The sequence below is a fragment of the Thunnus albacares genome, chromosome 24 (assembly GCF_914725855.1).
Source record: "Thunnus albacares chromosome 24, fThuAlb1.1, whole genome shotgun sequence".
In the NCBI taxonomy this organism is placed as follows: Eukaryota; Metazoa; Chordata; class Actinopteri; order Scombriformes; family Scombridae; genus Thunnus; species Thunnus albacares.
Genome location: NC_058129.1, coordinates 17,762,469 through 17,779,542, shown reverse-complemented (window position 1 = coordinate 17,779,542; position 17,074 = coordinate 17,762,469). Strand labels below are relative to the sequence as shown.

Genomic DNA, 17,074 nt, shown 5'->3' with positions numbered 1-17,074 from the left:
TTTGCTGTATTTCTACTCTCACTTAAGTAAAGTATCTGAATATTTCTTCCACCACTGCTTTTAATTAGTGTTATTAAGATTTTTTAAAAATAGTTTTTACTTTATTTTCTATTGTTCTTTTGGACATCTTTTCACTGTTTTTACTGTTTTTTTTAACATTTTTTACACATGCAATTTGTTACACATCGTCCTCCGTTGATGCTGTGATTTTATTCTTTTCTTTTAATCTTCACACTAAAATATTCTGTATTTTTAGATTTTTTTTGTGTGTTTTTAAATTTGCAAACCAACTTGCCTCAAATTAAGTATTTTTGAATTTAAATTAATTTTTATTTCTATTATTATTTTATATGGACTCTATGAGGACATCATTTCGTGGCATCAGATAAAAATGACTTGATGAGGAGATTTTTGCAGTTAAAGGACGAGTTCAGTGAAAACAGTGAAAGAGGTTTTTCCTCGCTGTGATCAGTCCTCCTGTTCATACTGGCTGTTAAAAGATCCTCAGTCTGTGCTAAAAATGCATTTAAAAGTTGAGCTTATATTCAGCTTCAGCAGTCTGAGTAAGTCATATCAAGTGGATATCTGACACATTTACAGTCTTTATAATAATAATAATAATAATAATAATAATAATAATAATAATAATAATAAATTAGATTTATATAGCGCCTTTCAAAACACCCAAGGACGCTTTACAAAAAAGGAGAAAAAGAAACTAAGCTGAGCTTAAATAATAAGCAACTGAGAAGACTGTCTCCAAAATTGCGTCGGCTGGTGCGGGGGGGACGGAGTGCAGCCCCGAGTCCGAGGACCGCAGGCTTCGGGAAGGTGTGTGTTGGTTGAGGAGGTCTGAAAGGTACTGGAGGGGCCAGGGAGTGGAGGGATTTGTAGGAGCCAGTGTAGGTGAATGAGAGTGGGGGTTCGGTGTGGGTGAGAACCCTGAGCAGCTGAGTTCTGGACATATTGGAGCCTGTCCAGGGTTTTACTGGGAACCCCCAACAGGACTCCATTGCAGAACATTTGAGATGAAGGCATGGATCAAGGTCTCGGCAACGGTGTTTGAGAGCGACGACCGGAGTCAGGAGATGTTCTTGAGGTGGATAAAGGCGGATTTGGTGGCAGATTTGATGTGTGACTGGAAGGAGAGCGTAGAGTCCAGGATGACGCCCAGGACTCTACGCTCTCCTTCATCAAATTCACCTCTTTGTGTTTCCTCGGACAGTGTTTCCCTGTTGAGCTGCGGTGGAAGTATAGTAACAAAAAGAGGAACTTTGGCACTAAAAAGACTGTAACGTTGAAAGATATCGACTTGATTTAGCTTCAGATAAACTTTTAAACACATTTTGTCCTCCATCACTTCCACTGTAAGTGCATTACGATCTTTCACTGTTGTTTTAAGACACACGTGAAAAATTGTGAACTCGTCCTTTAAAGTTTCTCAGTTTCAGGTCAAAGGTCAAGAGTTTAGTGGATAAGCAGGGAAAGGAGAAACGATGCGGTGAATCACTTCCACATGCAGAGAGTCAACACACACACACACACACACACACACACACACACACACACACACATCACATCACACGCTCGTCAGCTCCGACACATTTCACGTCTCATTTGGCGTTCAGGTAGCTGCTCCGACCCGGGTTTTAGGTTTTTAATCCCACGAAATAAAACTCAGTGATCCTGCAAATTTGTTTCCAGCAGCAGCGTCAGGCGAGCAGGTTGAAGGAGGGGGGAGGGGGGGTTATTTATTTATTTATTTATTTATTTACTCTGAGGGTTCGTGAGCGGGCCGGCGTCTCCTTCGTTCCTACCTGATGTTGATGGAGGAGCTGGTGGAGAGGCCGATCCTCTCTGACAGCAGCTGCAGCAGACGCACCCCGTCGTTCAGACTGAGGGGGCTGCGGCGACAAAACACACACACGTTCACACACACACACACACACACACACACACAAACACACATAAACACATGAACACACACACACACACACACTCAGGTGCTTATCAGAGGCGTCCCTCCCTCCCTTCTTTACTTATTTCTCTCCTTTTCCTTCACTTTACTTACTTTTCCTCTTCCCTGTTTTCCATATTTTACTGTCATATTTTCCTCCTTTCTTTCCTTTCTTTACCTTCTTTTCTAATTTTCTTTCATTCTTCAGTTCTTCCTTTGTGATTTGTTTTCTTTCCAGCTGATCTTGGAAGCATGAGACTCTCCTCACTTGTTCACTTTTGTCACTTCAGACGACTTTAAAAGCGTTTCTGAGAACTTTACTTTAATAAAGTATTTGAATATTTACTCCTCTGAGCCTCCTGATCTCTTTAATTTCCTCTGAAACCTCTCACAGCATGAGAACAATAGAAACATTCATTCATTCATTCATTCATGAATTCATCGTGACTGTCGGGAGGAGACGAGCGTGTTTCGTACCTCTGGTTGGTGACGATGTAGCCGTACTCCTCCGTCTTGGACGCCACCGGTTCCTTCTTCCCCAGTTTGTCCTGATCGGCCGCCGCTGGAGGAGTCGTCTCCTTCTGGGCCCGGACCGGTTCGGCGGTCTTTATGGTGGAGGGTGGAGCCTTGAGGGCGGCCATCTTGTACGCCATCGAACTCTCTGTAACCTGATAAATGAAGACATGAAATAAGAAACATTAGAGTTAATAAATGACGATGTCATGTTGCTTCAGTTAGTGATTTCCTACATTTCCCAGAATTATTATTAAACACAATCAGCTTTTATTTTAGCAAGTAAGTTTTTACGCACACCAGAAATCAGACGCAGGTTTCTATTGGCTCTCATTAGCTCACATATAACGAAGCCAAACATATAAACATATAAACATATAAACATATAAACATTAGGACTGATTTTCACTACACGATTATCCAAAAGAATCACGATAACAATATTAATGCGATATATATATAGATTTTTTTTTTAATGCTATCAGTCAAATTCAACTTTAAATTAGTTTATTGTGTATTTTGTCTCTTGAAAATTAATTACACTCAAAATACAAGTGTAGAACAGTGACGAGAAAATCTTTAATTACACTTAATGAGTAGAAAAAAAACTGATGTGTGTGTGATATGAAGATATAAAGTGAGAACAGAAAGAAACAGAAATGATTTAAGAGTTGTGGATTATTAACATGATAACAATATTTTCATTTTTTAAATATCACAGTTATCGTCAATACTGATATATATCGCAACATCCCTAATATACATATAGAAACAATAAATAATGTCTGTATACAGGTAGAACTACAGGTCGAGTGTTTATATACATATAGTAGCTGTTTATGTACTGATTAAATATATATTATATAAATATATATTTCACAATAAACCTGTAACACTGAAACATCCACTGTACCTACAAATTATAAATATTTATATTAGTTTAAAATACAAAATGTGCAAAATCCATTACTGTTAAATATATATTTAAGCAGGCAGTTTATATTGTGCGTAAAGTAACTTATTAACAATCACTGTTTGACACAGATTTCTGTCTTTGTCATCATAGTTTTACCACAAGGAAGCGATTACACAACAACGACAATAAAAATACAAAATGTACTTAAAAAGGCTCCAGAAGTGTTTTAGGGTGAATTCTGCCTTTAATCTAAACTTACAGCATAACGCCACCTGCTGTTTTATTTATGTAACAGCAACTTCCATCATGATAGAAATACATTTTACTTCTCTCTGCTGTGACTTTCTTAAGCAAATAATAATACACCATATGGCCAAAAATATACGGACACCCCGTCTGCATACTTTTGTGTATTTACAGAGTTGAGACACTTCTTCCGTCTTTGTGTGTTTGTCCCTCTCTGGTTTCATCATGACTGAGCCCTCGAGCACAAATCCAGTCACACAAAGAAATGATTTTCCCAGTTTGACTCCATCCAACACCTTCTGGGATGAACTGGAACACTGACTGGGAGCCAAACCTCATCACTCAACATCAGTGTCGGACCTCATTAATGTTTTTTTTTGTGGCAGAATGAGAGCGAATCCCTGCAGCCGACATCAGAAGAGCGGAGGCTGCAGATTTAAAGCCTGTTATGTTTAAAGGTGTCCACATACTTTTGTCCATGTAGCACATTTAATAAAGAAAGAAACATGCTCACCTTCTTTCCAACAGCAGCATTGTTTCCATATTTATCTGCACGGTGGATACAAACATGATAAAATCATCAATAATGCAGGTTAAAAAAAACAATTTTAATTATTAATAAGCAGTAAATTAACACCGTAAATGTGTCTCTGTTAACACATTTTGTATTAGCAGCCACTTTTCCAGCTTATTTTTAGCACTTTTACTGGATTAAAACTGTTATTCTTTATCACTTCATGCATTAGATGACATGTTTGTGAGCAGAGGAGAACACTAGAGTCGGTTAAACGCTCTCTGAAGCTTCGTCGTCGTCGTCAGCGGTGAAGAGCGACTGATGAGCGGATGACGTCAGCGGGTGAAATGAAGAGGCCTTGAAGCGACTACTACCTTTGCCTTGTTTGTTTGCGTAGGAGCTCTCCAGCTGCAGCTGCTTCAGAGTAGCCGGCAGGTCGTCTCTCTGCTCGGGGAACAAATCCTTCACGTTGAGGCCGTAGTGATCGAGCAGCAGAGCCAGACGCTTCAGAGAGCGCTCTGCAAAGAAAAACACAACATGGACACCGATTATAGTCTTTAAATGGTTATTTTACTCGTGTAGTTTTCATTCTGTGAGACGTTTATTTTACTGGTTATTTTAACATTCATGCAACATTGATGCTGCTCAGTCATGAACTATCAGGTGTTGCATTATTTATTGGTGCATGTGATGTTTGTTATTATGTTTTCTTCTGTTATTAGGATGCTTCACATGAAAACCAACCTTCTGTTGTTTAATGAACATCATCATCTCTGAGAAAAAAAGCACAAAAAAACTTTGATCCGTCCTCCCTTCACTCTTGTGTTTTTACATTTATCTGACAGCTGGAGTCACTTTGCTCGTTGGGATTTTATATCCGACATCATAAAATCATCATGAAATCGAAGCGATATTGTTTTTCTTTCCTTCATCCGCTTCTTTTTTTCTGTTTATTTCACCACATCTATCGACAGCTGGAGTTAAAATAAACTTCTTTCTTTCCTCGTTTCTGTTTGTTTATCTTTCTGTATCTCCGTCATTTCCATTCTTTGACTCCTTTATACTGACAGCTGTTATTACTTGTCGGGTTTTGTGTTCGACATGCAATAAAAAGCCTCTTGTTTAGTAAAAATCTTGTTTCTCAAATGTCTTTAGATATATAATGTATGAATCTTTGTTTCTTTCTGTCCTATTTTATTTATTTCCGTCCTTCCTTTCTTAGCTTCTAATTATTTTATACTATGACCATTTCCTCACTTACATATTAATAATTGATGCTACTTTCTTGGCGTCACATGTCAGCGGGGAGGATTATTTTTTAAACACATATCAGGATGATATTCTTCTTCTTCTGTCTTTACATCTTTATTTTCTCTCCTCTCTCACCGTCCAGCCCTGCCAGGGCGTCGTACGCCGCCTGCGCCTTCTTCTCCGCCTGCTGCTGCTTGCTGAGCTGTGCGACCTGGGAAACGTAGTCCTCGCCGTAGTCCTCGCCGTAGTCCAGCGGGAAGTCCAACTCCGGGAAGAAGGAGGAGGACGAGGACGGAGAGGAGGACGAGGAAGGGAAAGCTGCAGCTGCTGCTGGTATCGCCCCCCTGTGGCGGGAGAGGGTCTGCACAGGGGAGGAAGAGGAGGAAGAGGAAGAAGAAGAGGAGGAGGAGGAGGGAGAGGTGAGGTAAAAGGAGACAAGGTCCTGGAGCAGCTGCCGGTCTCGGTCTATGGAGTTTCCTCCGGAGCGAGCAGAGGAGGCGAGGAAGGGGAAGGCTGGATTATCGTCCAGGGAGTTGAGGGAACGTTCTGCCTTCTCCTGATAGCCGAACTGCTGCTGCAACCACAGAGAAAAACACCTACTGAAGTTTCTCTGGTGAACAAACAGTTTCTTATTTCAACATCCAGCAGACACAGAACAACATCATCGTCCCAGTAAAGTCATGTTTGTGTCCACTTGTAACTCTCCTTTTAGCTCTGGTTTGGTCTCCACCAGCTGCTGAGAACGATATCTTTACCTTTAGCTGCTAAATGTTTCACTTTCTTCACCCGCTAGTCTGAAACTTTGTCTGTCTGCTGTCAGCTGCTGGACAGATAGTTTACAGTGAGCTTGTTTTATTAAAAAAAACAGCTGCTGTAAAACCAAAACTAGCAGCTAAAAGAGGCTAAAAAGCTGATTCGTATTGTGGAGCTTTACGTTTTCTAGATGTACAGCATAAAGCATAAAGGTTGTAATTGAATTAAAGACCAATTTTCAACTGGAAAATCATTATAAATCTCCTACATCCTTTATTAATATTTACTTATTAAGTGAAATTAAAGTTATTAATGTTTTGGATGGCATATATCTTATGTCTTATATTCATTATTGTGCAAAGAAAGTCCATCGAAACTGGTTATTTTTGAGTCTCAGATGCATTTAGATTTTACATATATTTCCTACAACTCTACTTCCTTATTTTTAATTGATACATGCAGACAAGTTTTACATTTATTCCAAGCATCAGTAGTATTTATCACCCTTAACGAACCACTTTAATACCCAGAATTTCAGGTGTTTTAACACAATTACAGCCATCTGGAACACACAAAGATGCACCATAGTGCCATTTTGTCCCACCTGGCGGTACTTGTACGGGTCCAGCAGGGGCGTCTGCATGTGGACGGAGGATCGGGAGGGATCGAGGATCATGTAGTCCACGTACTGCTGCATCTCCTCGGGGTCGGTGGCATCCTCGGGTCCCTGAACCCTCCGCTGACCGGCGCCCGACAGCCTGGAGGACCTGGTTAATAAAAACCATTACATGTTGAGTTTTTTTTGTTTGATTTATCAGTATTTGCTGTGTCAGGTGATCCTGATGATGCTTCCTGCTGCTGCGTGTTGTTTTCTTACTGTTTGGGCGACGTCTCGTGAAGTTTTGAGGAGGAACTGATGGTGGGAATGCGGCTCAACTCTCGAGCGATGATCGCCTGGGTGACGTCATCCCTCCAGGTCAGACCTGCACGGCCATCAGACGATAGAAACATCAGTCTTTTGCTGCCTTTTGAGCAGAAGTTAAAGCTTAATTCTCCTGTTTAGCAGCTTGAAATGTGACTCCGAGTCTCACCTTGCACCATCAGATCTTTGAGGACTTCCTGCAGTTTGTGCAGGACAGGTACAGACACCCGGTAGAGGACGGGCTCCTGGTGAGGAGCCAGACACTGTCCGAACAAACCGTCTGCACAGGAAGACAATCAGAGTTAAAGGTCAGCAGAGTAAAACTATAAATCATGCAAAGATTGTCCAGAAGAATAAAGATATAAACCTGGAACTGTGCAGAGACTCAATATACAGACTGAAAGATTCAATATGCAGAATAAATGAGTGTGCTGTTGATTGACACCTTACAGAACTGCATACAGGAAATGACTAAAATAAGCAGCTCTCAGGAAATAAATAAAATAATATGAAGTAAATACATTATTGATAAATCCTGTGGAGTGCATTCATTTCTTATATGTTAACTGCCAAAACAGTATGAAGATTTTATATGATTCTGTAACAATTAGTCTTGAATAACAGTTTAGTTTTGTCTCCAAATGTTTCGCGGTTTTCCAACTGACAGACGAAAACCCAAAGATTCAATTTAAAGTCAAACACAACAAAGAAAAGCAGCAAATTATCACATTTGAGAAGCTGAAACCATAAAGTTTTTGGTATTTTTGCTCGAAAAATGCAAAAGAAAACACACATACGTACTGAACAAACACTCCGGAGTATCTGCACATATGCACAAAACAGCAGCAACACACACACACACACACACACACACACACACACACACACTGTTTCACTTGTGTGTGTGTGTGTGTGTGCGTGTGTGTGTGCGTGGGCTGTGGTGAGTCATCACCTCTGTCTGCCTCCATCTCTCTCATCAAACACACTCACACACACACACAAAACGAGGGAGACACACAGTCGTCAGGCAGGTGATGTCACTGTTGTCATAGAAACGCCAGCGCGAGCAGCGATTGGCTGACAGCGGCTGACGGAGGGAGACCTTGTTTACGTTGCGCTCTCGCTCTTCTTCTCTCCTCCTTGTTTCTGTCACTCTGTCGATCTGCCCTCTCGCTCCGTTTATCTCTCGCTCTCTTTGCTCTGTGACGAATCTCATTGATAAACAAAATCATTTTTCACACACACACACACACACACACACACACACACACACTCACATTACAGCACAATTACTCACACACGTCACCGTCACACACACACACACACACACACACACACACTAAAATGTTTTACTTGCTGAATTTAAATTTATGGTGATTAAATAGTTTACAGATGTTTAAGGACATAAAACTGGTAGTTTTGTTAATGGAGTCTGGAATTAAGTTTATTTTACTCAAATATTCCAGAGGTTGAACAGATTACAGATGTTTAAAGACACAAAATGTGTTATTTTTTAAATGCAATCTGACTTTGAGTTTATTCTATTTAAATATTCCAGAGGTTCAATACAGATTACAGATGTTTAAGGACACAAAAAGGGTGGAATTAAGTTTATTTTGCTCAAATAATACAGATTACAGATGTTTAAGGACACACAACTGGTAGTTTTGTTAATGAAGTCTGAAATTAAGTTTATTTTACTCAAATATTCCAGAGGTTGAACAGATTACAGATGTTTAAAGACACAAAATGGGTCGTTCTTTTAGTGCAGTCTGGAATTAAATTGATTTTACTCAAATAATACAGATTACAGATGTTTAAGGATACAAAACATGTTGGGTTTTTTCACACACACTTTATTCACAGTGCAGAGTTTCAACAGAGATTAAAGATGTTTAAGGACATAAAATGAATCACTTTTTGAATGTTTTTAAGGGATTAAAAAATATTAGATAGATTTCCCGCAAAAAATCCAGATGTTTAACCCAGATAATCGATGTTTCAGGCTACAAAATCCATTGTTTTTTCAGTGCGGTCTGAAATTATTTTTATTTTGCTCAAATATTCCAGATGTTTCACCCAGATTACAGATATTTCAGGCTATTAAACTGATAATTATTGTACAACCTGTTCCTCACTATGAATGCTGCACATGTTCCATAAATGTTCCCGTCTCTGGAAAAACAGGGAACAAAACATCCTCAGGGTGGACGCAGAAACACGCCGCCATCAATAATGCAGCCGCCTCTGCAGGCTGACACACACAAACATACACACACACACACACACACACACACACACAGGTGCACGCTCGCACACACTCGTGTAATGACATCCTCATCATGTTTGAACAGGCGGGAGGAAAGCAGGAAACCCACTGAGGGATTATTGGACGGCCCTGTTAAAGCTGGCTGACCAGCTCCTGACTGTTTGATGGACAGGAGGCACGTCACAGCTTCCTGAAGCGTGTCGCTGCAACCGGAGCCTGCTGGGATTACTCACTATTGGTCGATTTACTATTCACGTCACGTCGCATTCAGGGTACAGTAAATATGAGCCTCCTCCTGAGGAAAAAGGTGTGCACGTCGGCCTCTGAGAGGAGGATACGTTGCAAGTTTTAGCTGCAACTTGGTGTCTTGAGTGTGTGAAAAATATTTCTGTGTATCTTTTACTTTCTGCATGTTGTTAACAGTTAACTGTCCATTTATGTTTGCAATTAGAGGAACTGTTTTAAATGCCATTTTTTGATGCTTTGAGCCCCACAAATGTAATTTGCGTGGCGGCAGAATCTGAGCAAAGAGTCTCTGTAACTGTAACATTAAATAAAACCAATTTTTTTTAACTTCTTTATAAATTTTTCCTTTTTAAAACATATTTATAGCTATAAACTAAATAATGTTTGCTCTTTCTGTAGCTTTAACTGAATGAACTCATTAATTTTTGCTTTGCTTTTTCTTTTTTTATGTTTGACCTTGTCTGTCATATTTGCAATTGTGATGTGATGGGACCAGTTGCCAGGCAACGAGCGGAAATTTCCAGGATTCCAGGAAATTACAAGTTTTTTTTTTTCCTTTTTAAATATAAACATGTTGAGAGTAAATGTTACTTTACTTATCCAGTTAGCAGTGAAACAGCTGTGAGGATTTATTTAAAACGTGTGCATATGTAGAAATAATTAACACGCTGTTCAACATGTGAACTCGTTAACGCAGTGTCATTTCTACGGCGGCCATATTGAGCTCATGTTTTGTTTACATGGCCGTAAAAACAGGTATCATCTTTTTTTAATGCGGCGCCATAAAACGTAACGTAAAAGTTAAATACTCACCATCGTTGCACAGCTGGTCTCTGGCACAGAGCTTCTTCTCAAACAGACAACCTGCAGAAATAAAAACAAACAACAAAAACAGAGAAATGAATCCACACTGTGAGTCCTGCAGCGTTCCTTAAAACCTGGATGAGCTGCAACAGACTTGCAGCTCATCCAGATTTTCAGCTAATCAGCCCATAAAATTGATTGTTTTTGTAAAAAACAACCAGCTTTTGCACATCCTTGAGCCTAAATTTCACAATTTTTTTGCATTTTTTTCTATTAATCCTGGTGAAGTTAATGCGTGCACACACAGTATAAAAGTCACTGTAACTTGAAGGCTCATTGATTCAAGGTTTTTACTTTTTTTTGTTACTTTTTAAGTATTTTTTATAAAATTCTACTTTGTCAGAAGAAGAGCAGAAACAAACATGGAATTTAGGAGAAAATGTCTCATTTGCACCTGATGAAACTTTGCTTTTTAATGCTGTAAAACTCTGTAACATACGTCATAAAAATGCCACACAGACCAAGTTTATTATAGGACTCAATCATAGACAGAAATGACTCGGGGGGGAAACCCCGGCCAGAGCTGGCAGCTATGTTGGACGACAATTTTGTGTTGCTAAGTGTCTCTGAATGGGAATATATGTGTGTGTGTGTGTGTGTGTGTGTGTGTGTGTGTGTTACAGTTGACCTTTTCCCGGCTCCTAATCTGTTGCGAGGCAGTAAACAGCAGCAGATGTGAAGCTGTTCTCTCCGTCCTGTTTGCGTTGGGTTTTCATTAAGGATTTATATAATCCTGTCTATGTATTATTCATGTATCCTGTAGATAACATAAGAAAATACACCTTGTCCTACACAATCACACCACGCTCTCTTCTCCAATTATTTCACTTCCTTCGTCCGAGCTGTTTGAACAGACTTTCTTCTCCATTTTAATTACTGTTTCCACTCCCACAGTGACGCTGCCGGACTGACGTCAGCTCTCAAAAGTGGTTCTGTGACCGTAAAGTGAGCAGCAAAGGGGAGCAGAGAGAACATTTCTATCACTAGATTCACTGCAATAACTTCCTACTCATCATCTTTGTCTGGTTTTGTTCTGTTTTTATAAAGCAAATAAAAAATCCACCAGTGGGAAAAATCAAGCGGTCGCTAATGGCAAACATTTACGGCGCAATGAGTCGCTGAAGAGCTCAGCGTGACTCTGTCATGACATGTCATCTTTCTTATTAGTCGGTTTGTCATCTGTAAGTGCTGTTATTGAGAAGTGAAGTGCTCGCAGAATGGAACAGCTGAGTACAGAAGCACTAATGGCACTTAAAAATAGTTTGTCATTCACTACAAACTGCCTCTGGAAGCAACATCATCAACGCTAGAAGTATTTAGTGGAAGCTGAGCTGAAAGCCGAAGATCATCATGAGTGTGCACAGCATTTTGGCGGATTGGATGGTAGTTTTTTCCTGGTTTCGGCTCCTTATAGCTCCAATGATGCTATAACATATAATGATATTTTAGACGATAGTGTTCTTCCATCTCAGTGTCAATAGTTCAGGAAAGGCTCTGTTCTGTATCGACAAGTCAGCTCCATAAAGAAAAAATGGTTTTCCCAGTCTGGTGACTTGCCCGCACAGAGCTTTGACCTCAACCTCATCCAACACCTTTAGGATGAACTGGAACATTTGACTGTGAGCCAGAACTTCATCCAACAACAGACAGGTTACAAAATCTGCCTGAAAACTGCAGAGTGGAGGCTGTTACAGCAGCAGATTAATGGTTTCACATACAGGAAGGGTTAGGGTTAGGGTTAGGGTTTTTGCAGTGTAACAGCACTTGCTTATTTTATCATGTACTTCTGCTTAAAAATGTTGTGTCTAATTGTACAGAAAACGTACAATCTGCAGCAATAAACATAATCTAGACTTATCAAGTCATTTCTGTCTGTAACTGAGTCCCAAAAACCTTTTCATCTTAACACAAGTGAAAGAATCTGGTGGTACAATAAGAATATTTGAGCAAGTTTCCAGTACAAACCAGCTTGTTTCAAGAACTGAGCGTCTGTATCTTGAAACGGGAAAAAGAAAGACTTAATCACAGACAAAAACTGCTTGTTAAGAAGGAGATTTTTGCTTTTAATCGAATCAAACGAGCCCATCCTCACTCAGTGATGTCACGGCGCCACTTTTGAGGAGTCTGACATCATCTGAAATCTTTACACTTGTTTTTTAAAGGATAGAAGAGGAAAAAGGAAATCATTTCCTGTGAATCTCAATTATCGGAGATGGGATTTTCTTCTCAACTGCAGCCACTCGGTGCGACTCTGCCACTCTTTCGTTTAGCTGTGATCTATAAAAGGTCAGACTGAGTATCGACACACACACACGACGATGTAAACAAACCGCCGGTTGCAGCAGCTATCGGAGGGAGAATCTCCATTAAACCAGAAAGCTGAGACGCAGCTAAACATAGAACGGAGAGATTCTCCATCCATCCGTCCGTCACCCCCTCAGTCCAAACTCCACATGATGACTAATCTCTGCTCTGCTCTCTCTCCTCCGCCCACACACATCCCTCCCTCCCTCCATCTTATCTCTTCATCCCTGTTCTCCTGCCTCCTCATCCTCAACTGTTTCCAGAAGACCTCAGTCTTGTTAATCTCCTCCGTCACTGTCATAAAACGCTCTTCTAATACACAACTAATTAGAGGAAAATTTTGTGTAATTGCATTTGTAATGAGCAGACTGATGGATACACTGTAAATAATGGTCACTCCCAGTCTCATTTGAGTCTCATCTCACTGTATTTGTACAAATTTTATAAGATATGCAAGATGAAAACGTGGGCTGTGTTGTCATTCAATCAACCATTAGATCATTTTAACTCACAGTATCCAAATATTAAAGGAGCATATGAGTTTGTTGTTGTTTTTGATGCATAATTTGCATTGTTTACTCTTCCAACTGTGAGTTCATTTTGCGTATTTTCTGATTTTTGTGTTGCTTAATACTACTAAATAGGCGACACAACAATTTCGTAGTAATTTTACAAATTTTCAAATTTGCAGTAATTCTACAAAACATACTACAGTCACTTAAAGGATTCTTTAAGAAAATGAGACTTTAAATACTCAATTACAGACAAAAACTAGATTATAAGAAGAAGATATTTGCGGTAGAGTTGATTTAGTGATGCAGTGATGCTCCAGGGTGTCATGGAAACAGAGACAATCAGCTCTCCTGTTTGATTCGATTTCACCAGCAAAAAAAAAAAAACCCTTAAAATGACTCAAACCAGAGGAGGTTCCAGCCAGCAGCAGGTCTTTATATTTCTCAGGGGGGAAACTCCTCCAGTTTCTTCTTTTTTTCTGTTTAACTCACAAACTTCTTCACTCTGCAGCTAAAACTAATTAGAGAGAGTAGGCGTTGTGGACGGTCACCGTCTGGCTCGGTACCCTCACATCTCTTCCAGTAGCAGCTCCATTTTGTTATTTGAGGAGGTTGTGTCTGTGCAGGAGTGCAGCCGACACTATAAGAGCTTAAATATGTTTAGGGTCCTTACATCATAGCAAAGGGAGACATCAGGAAGGTTTGTTTCATCCATCACACACATACAAATAAGCATTTTCAGTGTAATCTGACCAGAAAACAACGAACTCTGGCAACCATGAACAGCTATATGTGAATTACCTAAAGTTTTACATCACGCCGTCTCCGTTTTCTTATCCTGTGCTGACCTGGAGAAAGTTATTCATGTTTTTATCTCGTCCTGCATGAACTTTCTCTCAAAGCTGATAGGCTGATTCAAAACAAAGCAACGAAAAACTTGCAATTCAATAAAATGCAACAGATTCCCGCTTATCTGAGCTTCCTTAACTGGCTACTACATTTAAACTGATGTTAAATTGTTAATATTATGTTCAAGGCAAGAAAAGGTTTGTAATAAATATACTAGGGCTGCAACTGTCGATTATTTTCTCAAGAAAATGGTGAAAGATGTCAAGATGATGTCGTCTAATGTCTTGTTTTGTCTACAACTCAAAGATATTCAGTTTACTGTCATAGAGACTAAAGAAACCAAAATATTCACATTTAAGAAGCTGGAATCAGAGAATTTTAGCTTTTTTTTTCTAATCATTTATCAAAAGGAGGAATTAATGTGATGTTGTTAAAGTGCCACAAAACCAAAAGCGTCTGACTTTAAAAACTGGAAACTGGGACTCACATTTCATTAGTTTCTTTTAACCATTACCAGAATATTTCCATATAGCCTCACCCAAGTAGGGCTGGGCGATACAGACAAAATCAAATATCACAATATTTTTAACCGAATACCTCGATATTGTGATAATATTGTAGGGATGACGAAGTGGTTAAAGGCAAATAATAGAACAGCTAGAACAGTCTAGTTAATTCAGAAAATTACATCACTTTACTGTAACGCAGCCTTTAAAAACACTTTAATCACCCATATCACGATATTACGATATCAAAAAGACGATATCTAGTCTCGTATCACGATATCAATATAACATCAATATATTGCCCAGCTCTTTACCCAAGTAGCTTTAGTTACCTAAACACAACCAAACCTTCATCACCATAGAGGTGGAAGATTAAAAAACATCATAAACTCTTTTAAAGATTTTATAAACTGACTTTTAATTAGTTTTATACTTTGATTAATTTAATCTATTTTAAGATTTGTACTTATTTGAACTTATTCTAATTTGTAACTGCACTGTGGACTTTCTGTGAGGCACTTTGGAAGCGTGTTTTTTGAAAAGTGCTTTATTAATAAAGGATATTATCATGGGAGGCACTGACAGTACGAAGCCTTATTGCAACAGTATATTAACACAAAACAAAATAAGGGAGTGTGTTGAAGATTAGCAGGAAGATTTAAATGATAATTCAGTGTTAGAGAACGCCGGAGAAGAGATTAGGCTACAAATAAGCAAATAAATAAAGTGTGGGAACATTCCCTCTTATTTGCAGTTCCTACATGACTGCTGATATCCAGTATTTTTTTAAAAAAAATATCCCTAATATGTGCTGTATCTGGAACACGTTTGATTAAGAGAACGAGGCTGACTCATCGCCCAACTCAAAAGCCTCCAGGACGATCCAGCCCCCCGTCATCATCATTATCAGTGTCTCTGTGCTTTCGCTTTTATCGTCCATTAACTGCCCGCCAGATTGAATTCAGTGTCGTTTTCATAATGGTGCTGCTGGCGTTTGTGGCTGCTGCCGTGTGAGTGTGAGCTTGTCCTCCGGTCTGCGGGGCTGACAGAGGATATTTAAGGTGGAATGAGTCAGCCAGGATGTAGCAGAGTAAAGAAAAAAAAAAAAAAAAAAGAGGAACCGCGTGGTGTTGCTGAGTGGCAGCGGAGGCAGCGAGGTTAAGACCCTCCTCAACTCAGTTAACCTTTTTGTTTTTTAAATTTTTTTCAGGCTTTTTGCCTTTTGTTGGCAGGCAGCGTGAAGGTGGAGGGATGGGAGGAGGGAGGGGTGTCACATGGGTCGAGCTATGGATGTTGCTGTTGAGGCCACCAGAGAGACCCAACCTTTACCTCAACTAGAGGTAAAGGTTGTCAACTAGAGCTACAACAACTATTTTGATAGTTGATAAATCTGTCTGTGAAGATTCTCAGTCATCCAGGTCACGGTTGTCCAATGGATTATCCTCCTTGGATGATCTATTAATTGTTTTAGGTCATTTATGAGTCACTTTTGTTTTATTTCTAGGCAGGCTTTGCTACTTTTGGAGTATTTTTGACCTGTTCCCACTTGATGTCATCGTCACCTGGGCCTGTCTCTTGACTCTTGTCTCTTGTCTTGCCATCTTGTTGTTTTTTGCCTGGTTTTTCTCAGTTTTAACTCCAGTGCTGCTGCTCCTTTCCTCACTGACGTCCAAAAGTGATCGTTAGATGGTCTATCTAATTCCTTTTTCTTCCTTTGGGGGAACACCAGGTTGTAGGTGGTCCGGAGTCCTAACAGCCCTCCCTCTTCAAGGCTCTATCGTAGTTTTTGTCATCATTTCCTACTCTTGCATTCAAATCCCTCATTCTTATCTTTATATCATGTCATGGAGTACCTTCTACTTCTGCTTGCAACTGGTCATCGGATCCATCCTTTGTTATTTCTGTTATTTGTTGCAGAACAACACTGAATGATGGTGATGTTGTTTCCCCCATAATCTGACCTTTATGAGTCTGCTGTTGGCATTTCTCTCTTCCTTTTTTTTAGGACGATGGCTCCCTCCCTTCATGGTGTTGGTTGTCATGTCTTCCGGAGTAAAGAACTCCTTGATCTCGTCCATCTACTCTCTCTGAGTCCAAGAATGTGCAGGTTCTCGTCTCTGCTGCCACTTGAAGGAGCTGACTTGTTTCGTACAAGGTTCGCACAGTCCAGAAACCAATCCCGGTCTTACGTTTGGCGTTGTCCACCTTCTTGTCAGCAGCTTCCTTTACTCCTGTTGGCTCTGAAAACCTGTTGCACACAGTAGTGTTTATTTCCTTGATGCTGTAACTCTCTGTAACAGTGTTTTTTCTGGGTTGTTAGACCTGTGGATTGCTCTTCGTCAGGCCTCTACCCTTCGACCTGACCGACTTGGGCGTCCCAACCAGGAGACTAAGCTCCTGCCAGTATAGCTCTTGGGGTCAATGAGGCATGAAAGCCCCCTGACCATGATCA

The 17,074-nt window shown here is 39.9% G+C and overlaps 2 protein-coding genes across 6 annotated transcripts in view; both read right to left on the bottom strand.

Annotated features, from left to right (window-relative positions):
• LOC122976244 overlaps nt 1-17,074 on the bottom strand; it is a 1,153,509-nt gene that overhangs the window by 458,240 nt on the left and 678,195 nt on the right. The gene's annotated exons all lie outside the window — the stretch shown is intronic.
• The window catches only part of ptprnb (protein tyrosine phosphatase receptor type Nb), a 42,211-nt gene that overhangs the window by 20,856 nt on the left and 4,281 nt on the right, over nt 1-17,074 (bottom strand). For 2 of the 5 annotated variants that reach the window (XM_044344631.1, XM_044344629.1), the window contains exons 2-10: nt 10,401-10,451; nt 7,242-7,352; nt 7,028-7,133; nt 6,755-6,917; nt 5,533-5,971; nt 4,521-4,664; nt 4,147-4,181; nt 2,435-2,625; nt 1,818-1,904 (exon numbers count right to left, since the gene is read on the bottom strand). In XM_044344631.1, coding sequence (XP_044200566.1) covers nt 1,818-1,904; nt 2,435-2,625; nt 4,147-4,181; nt 4,521-4,664; nt 5,533-5,971; nt 6,755-6,917; nt 7,028-7,133; nt 7,242-7,352; nt 10,401-10,451 — 1,327 coding nt within the window. The remainder of the gene's footprint in view (nt 1-1,817; nt 1,905-2,434; nt 2,626-4,146; nt 4,182-4,520; nt 4,665-5,532; nt 5,972-6,754; nt 6,918-7,027; nt 7,134-7,241; nt 7,353-10,400; nt 10,452-17,074) is intronic. The other 3 variants (XM_044344630.1, XM_044344632.1, XM_044344633.1) reach the window with 3 other exon arrangements.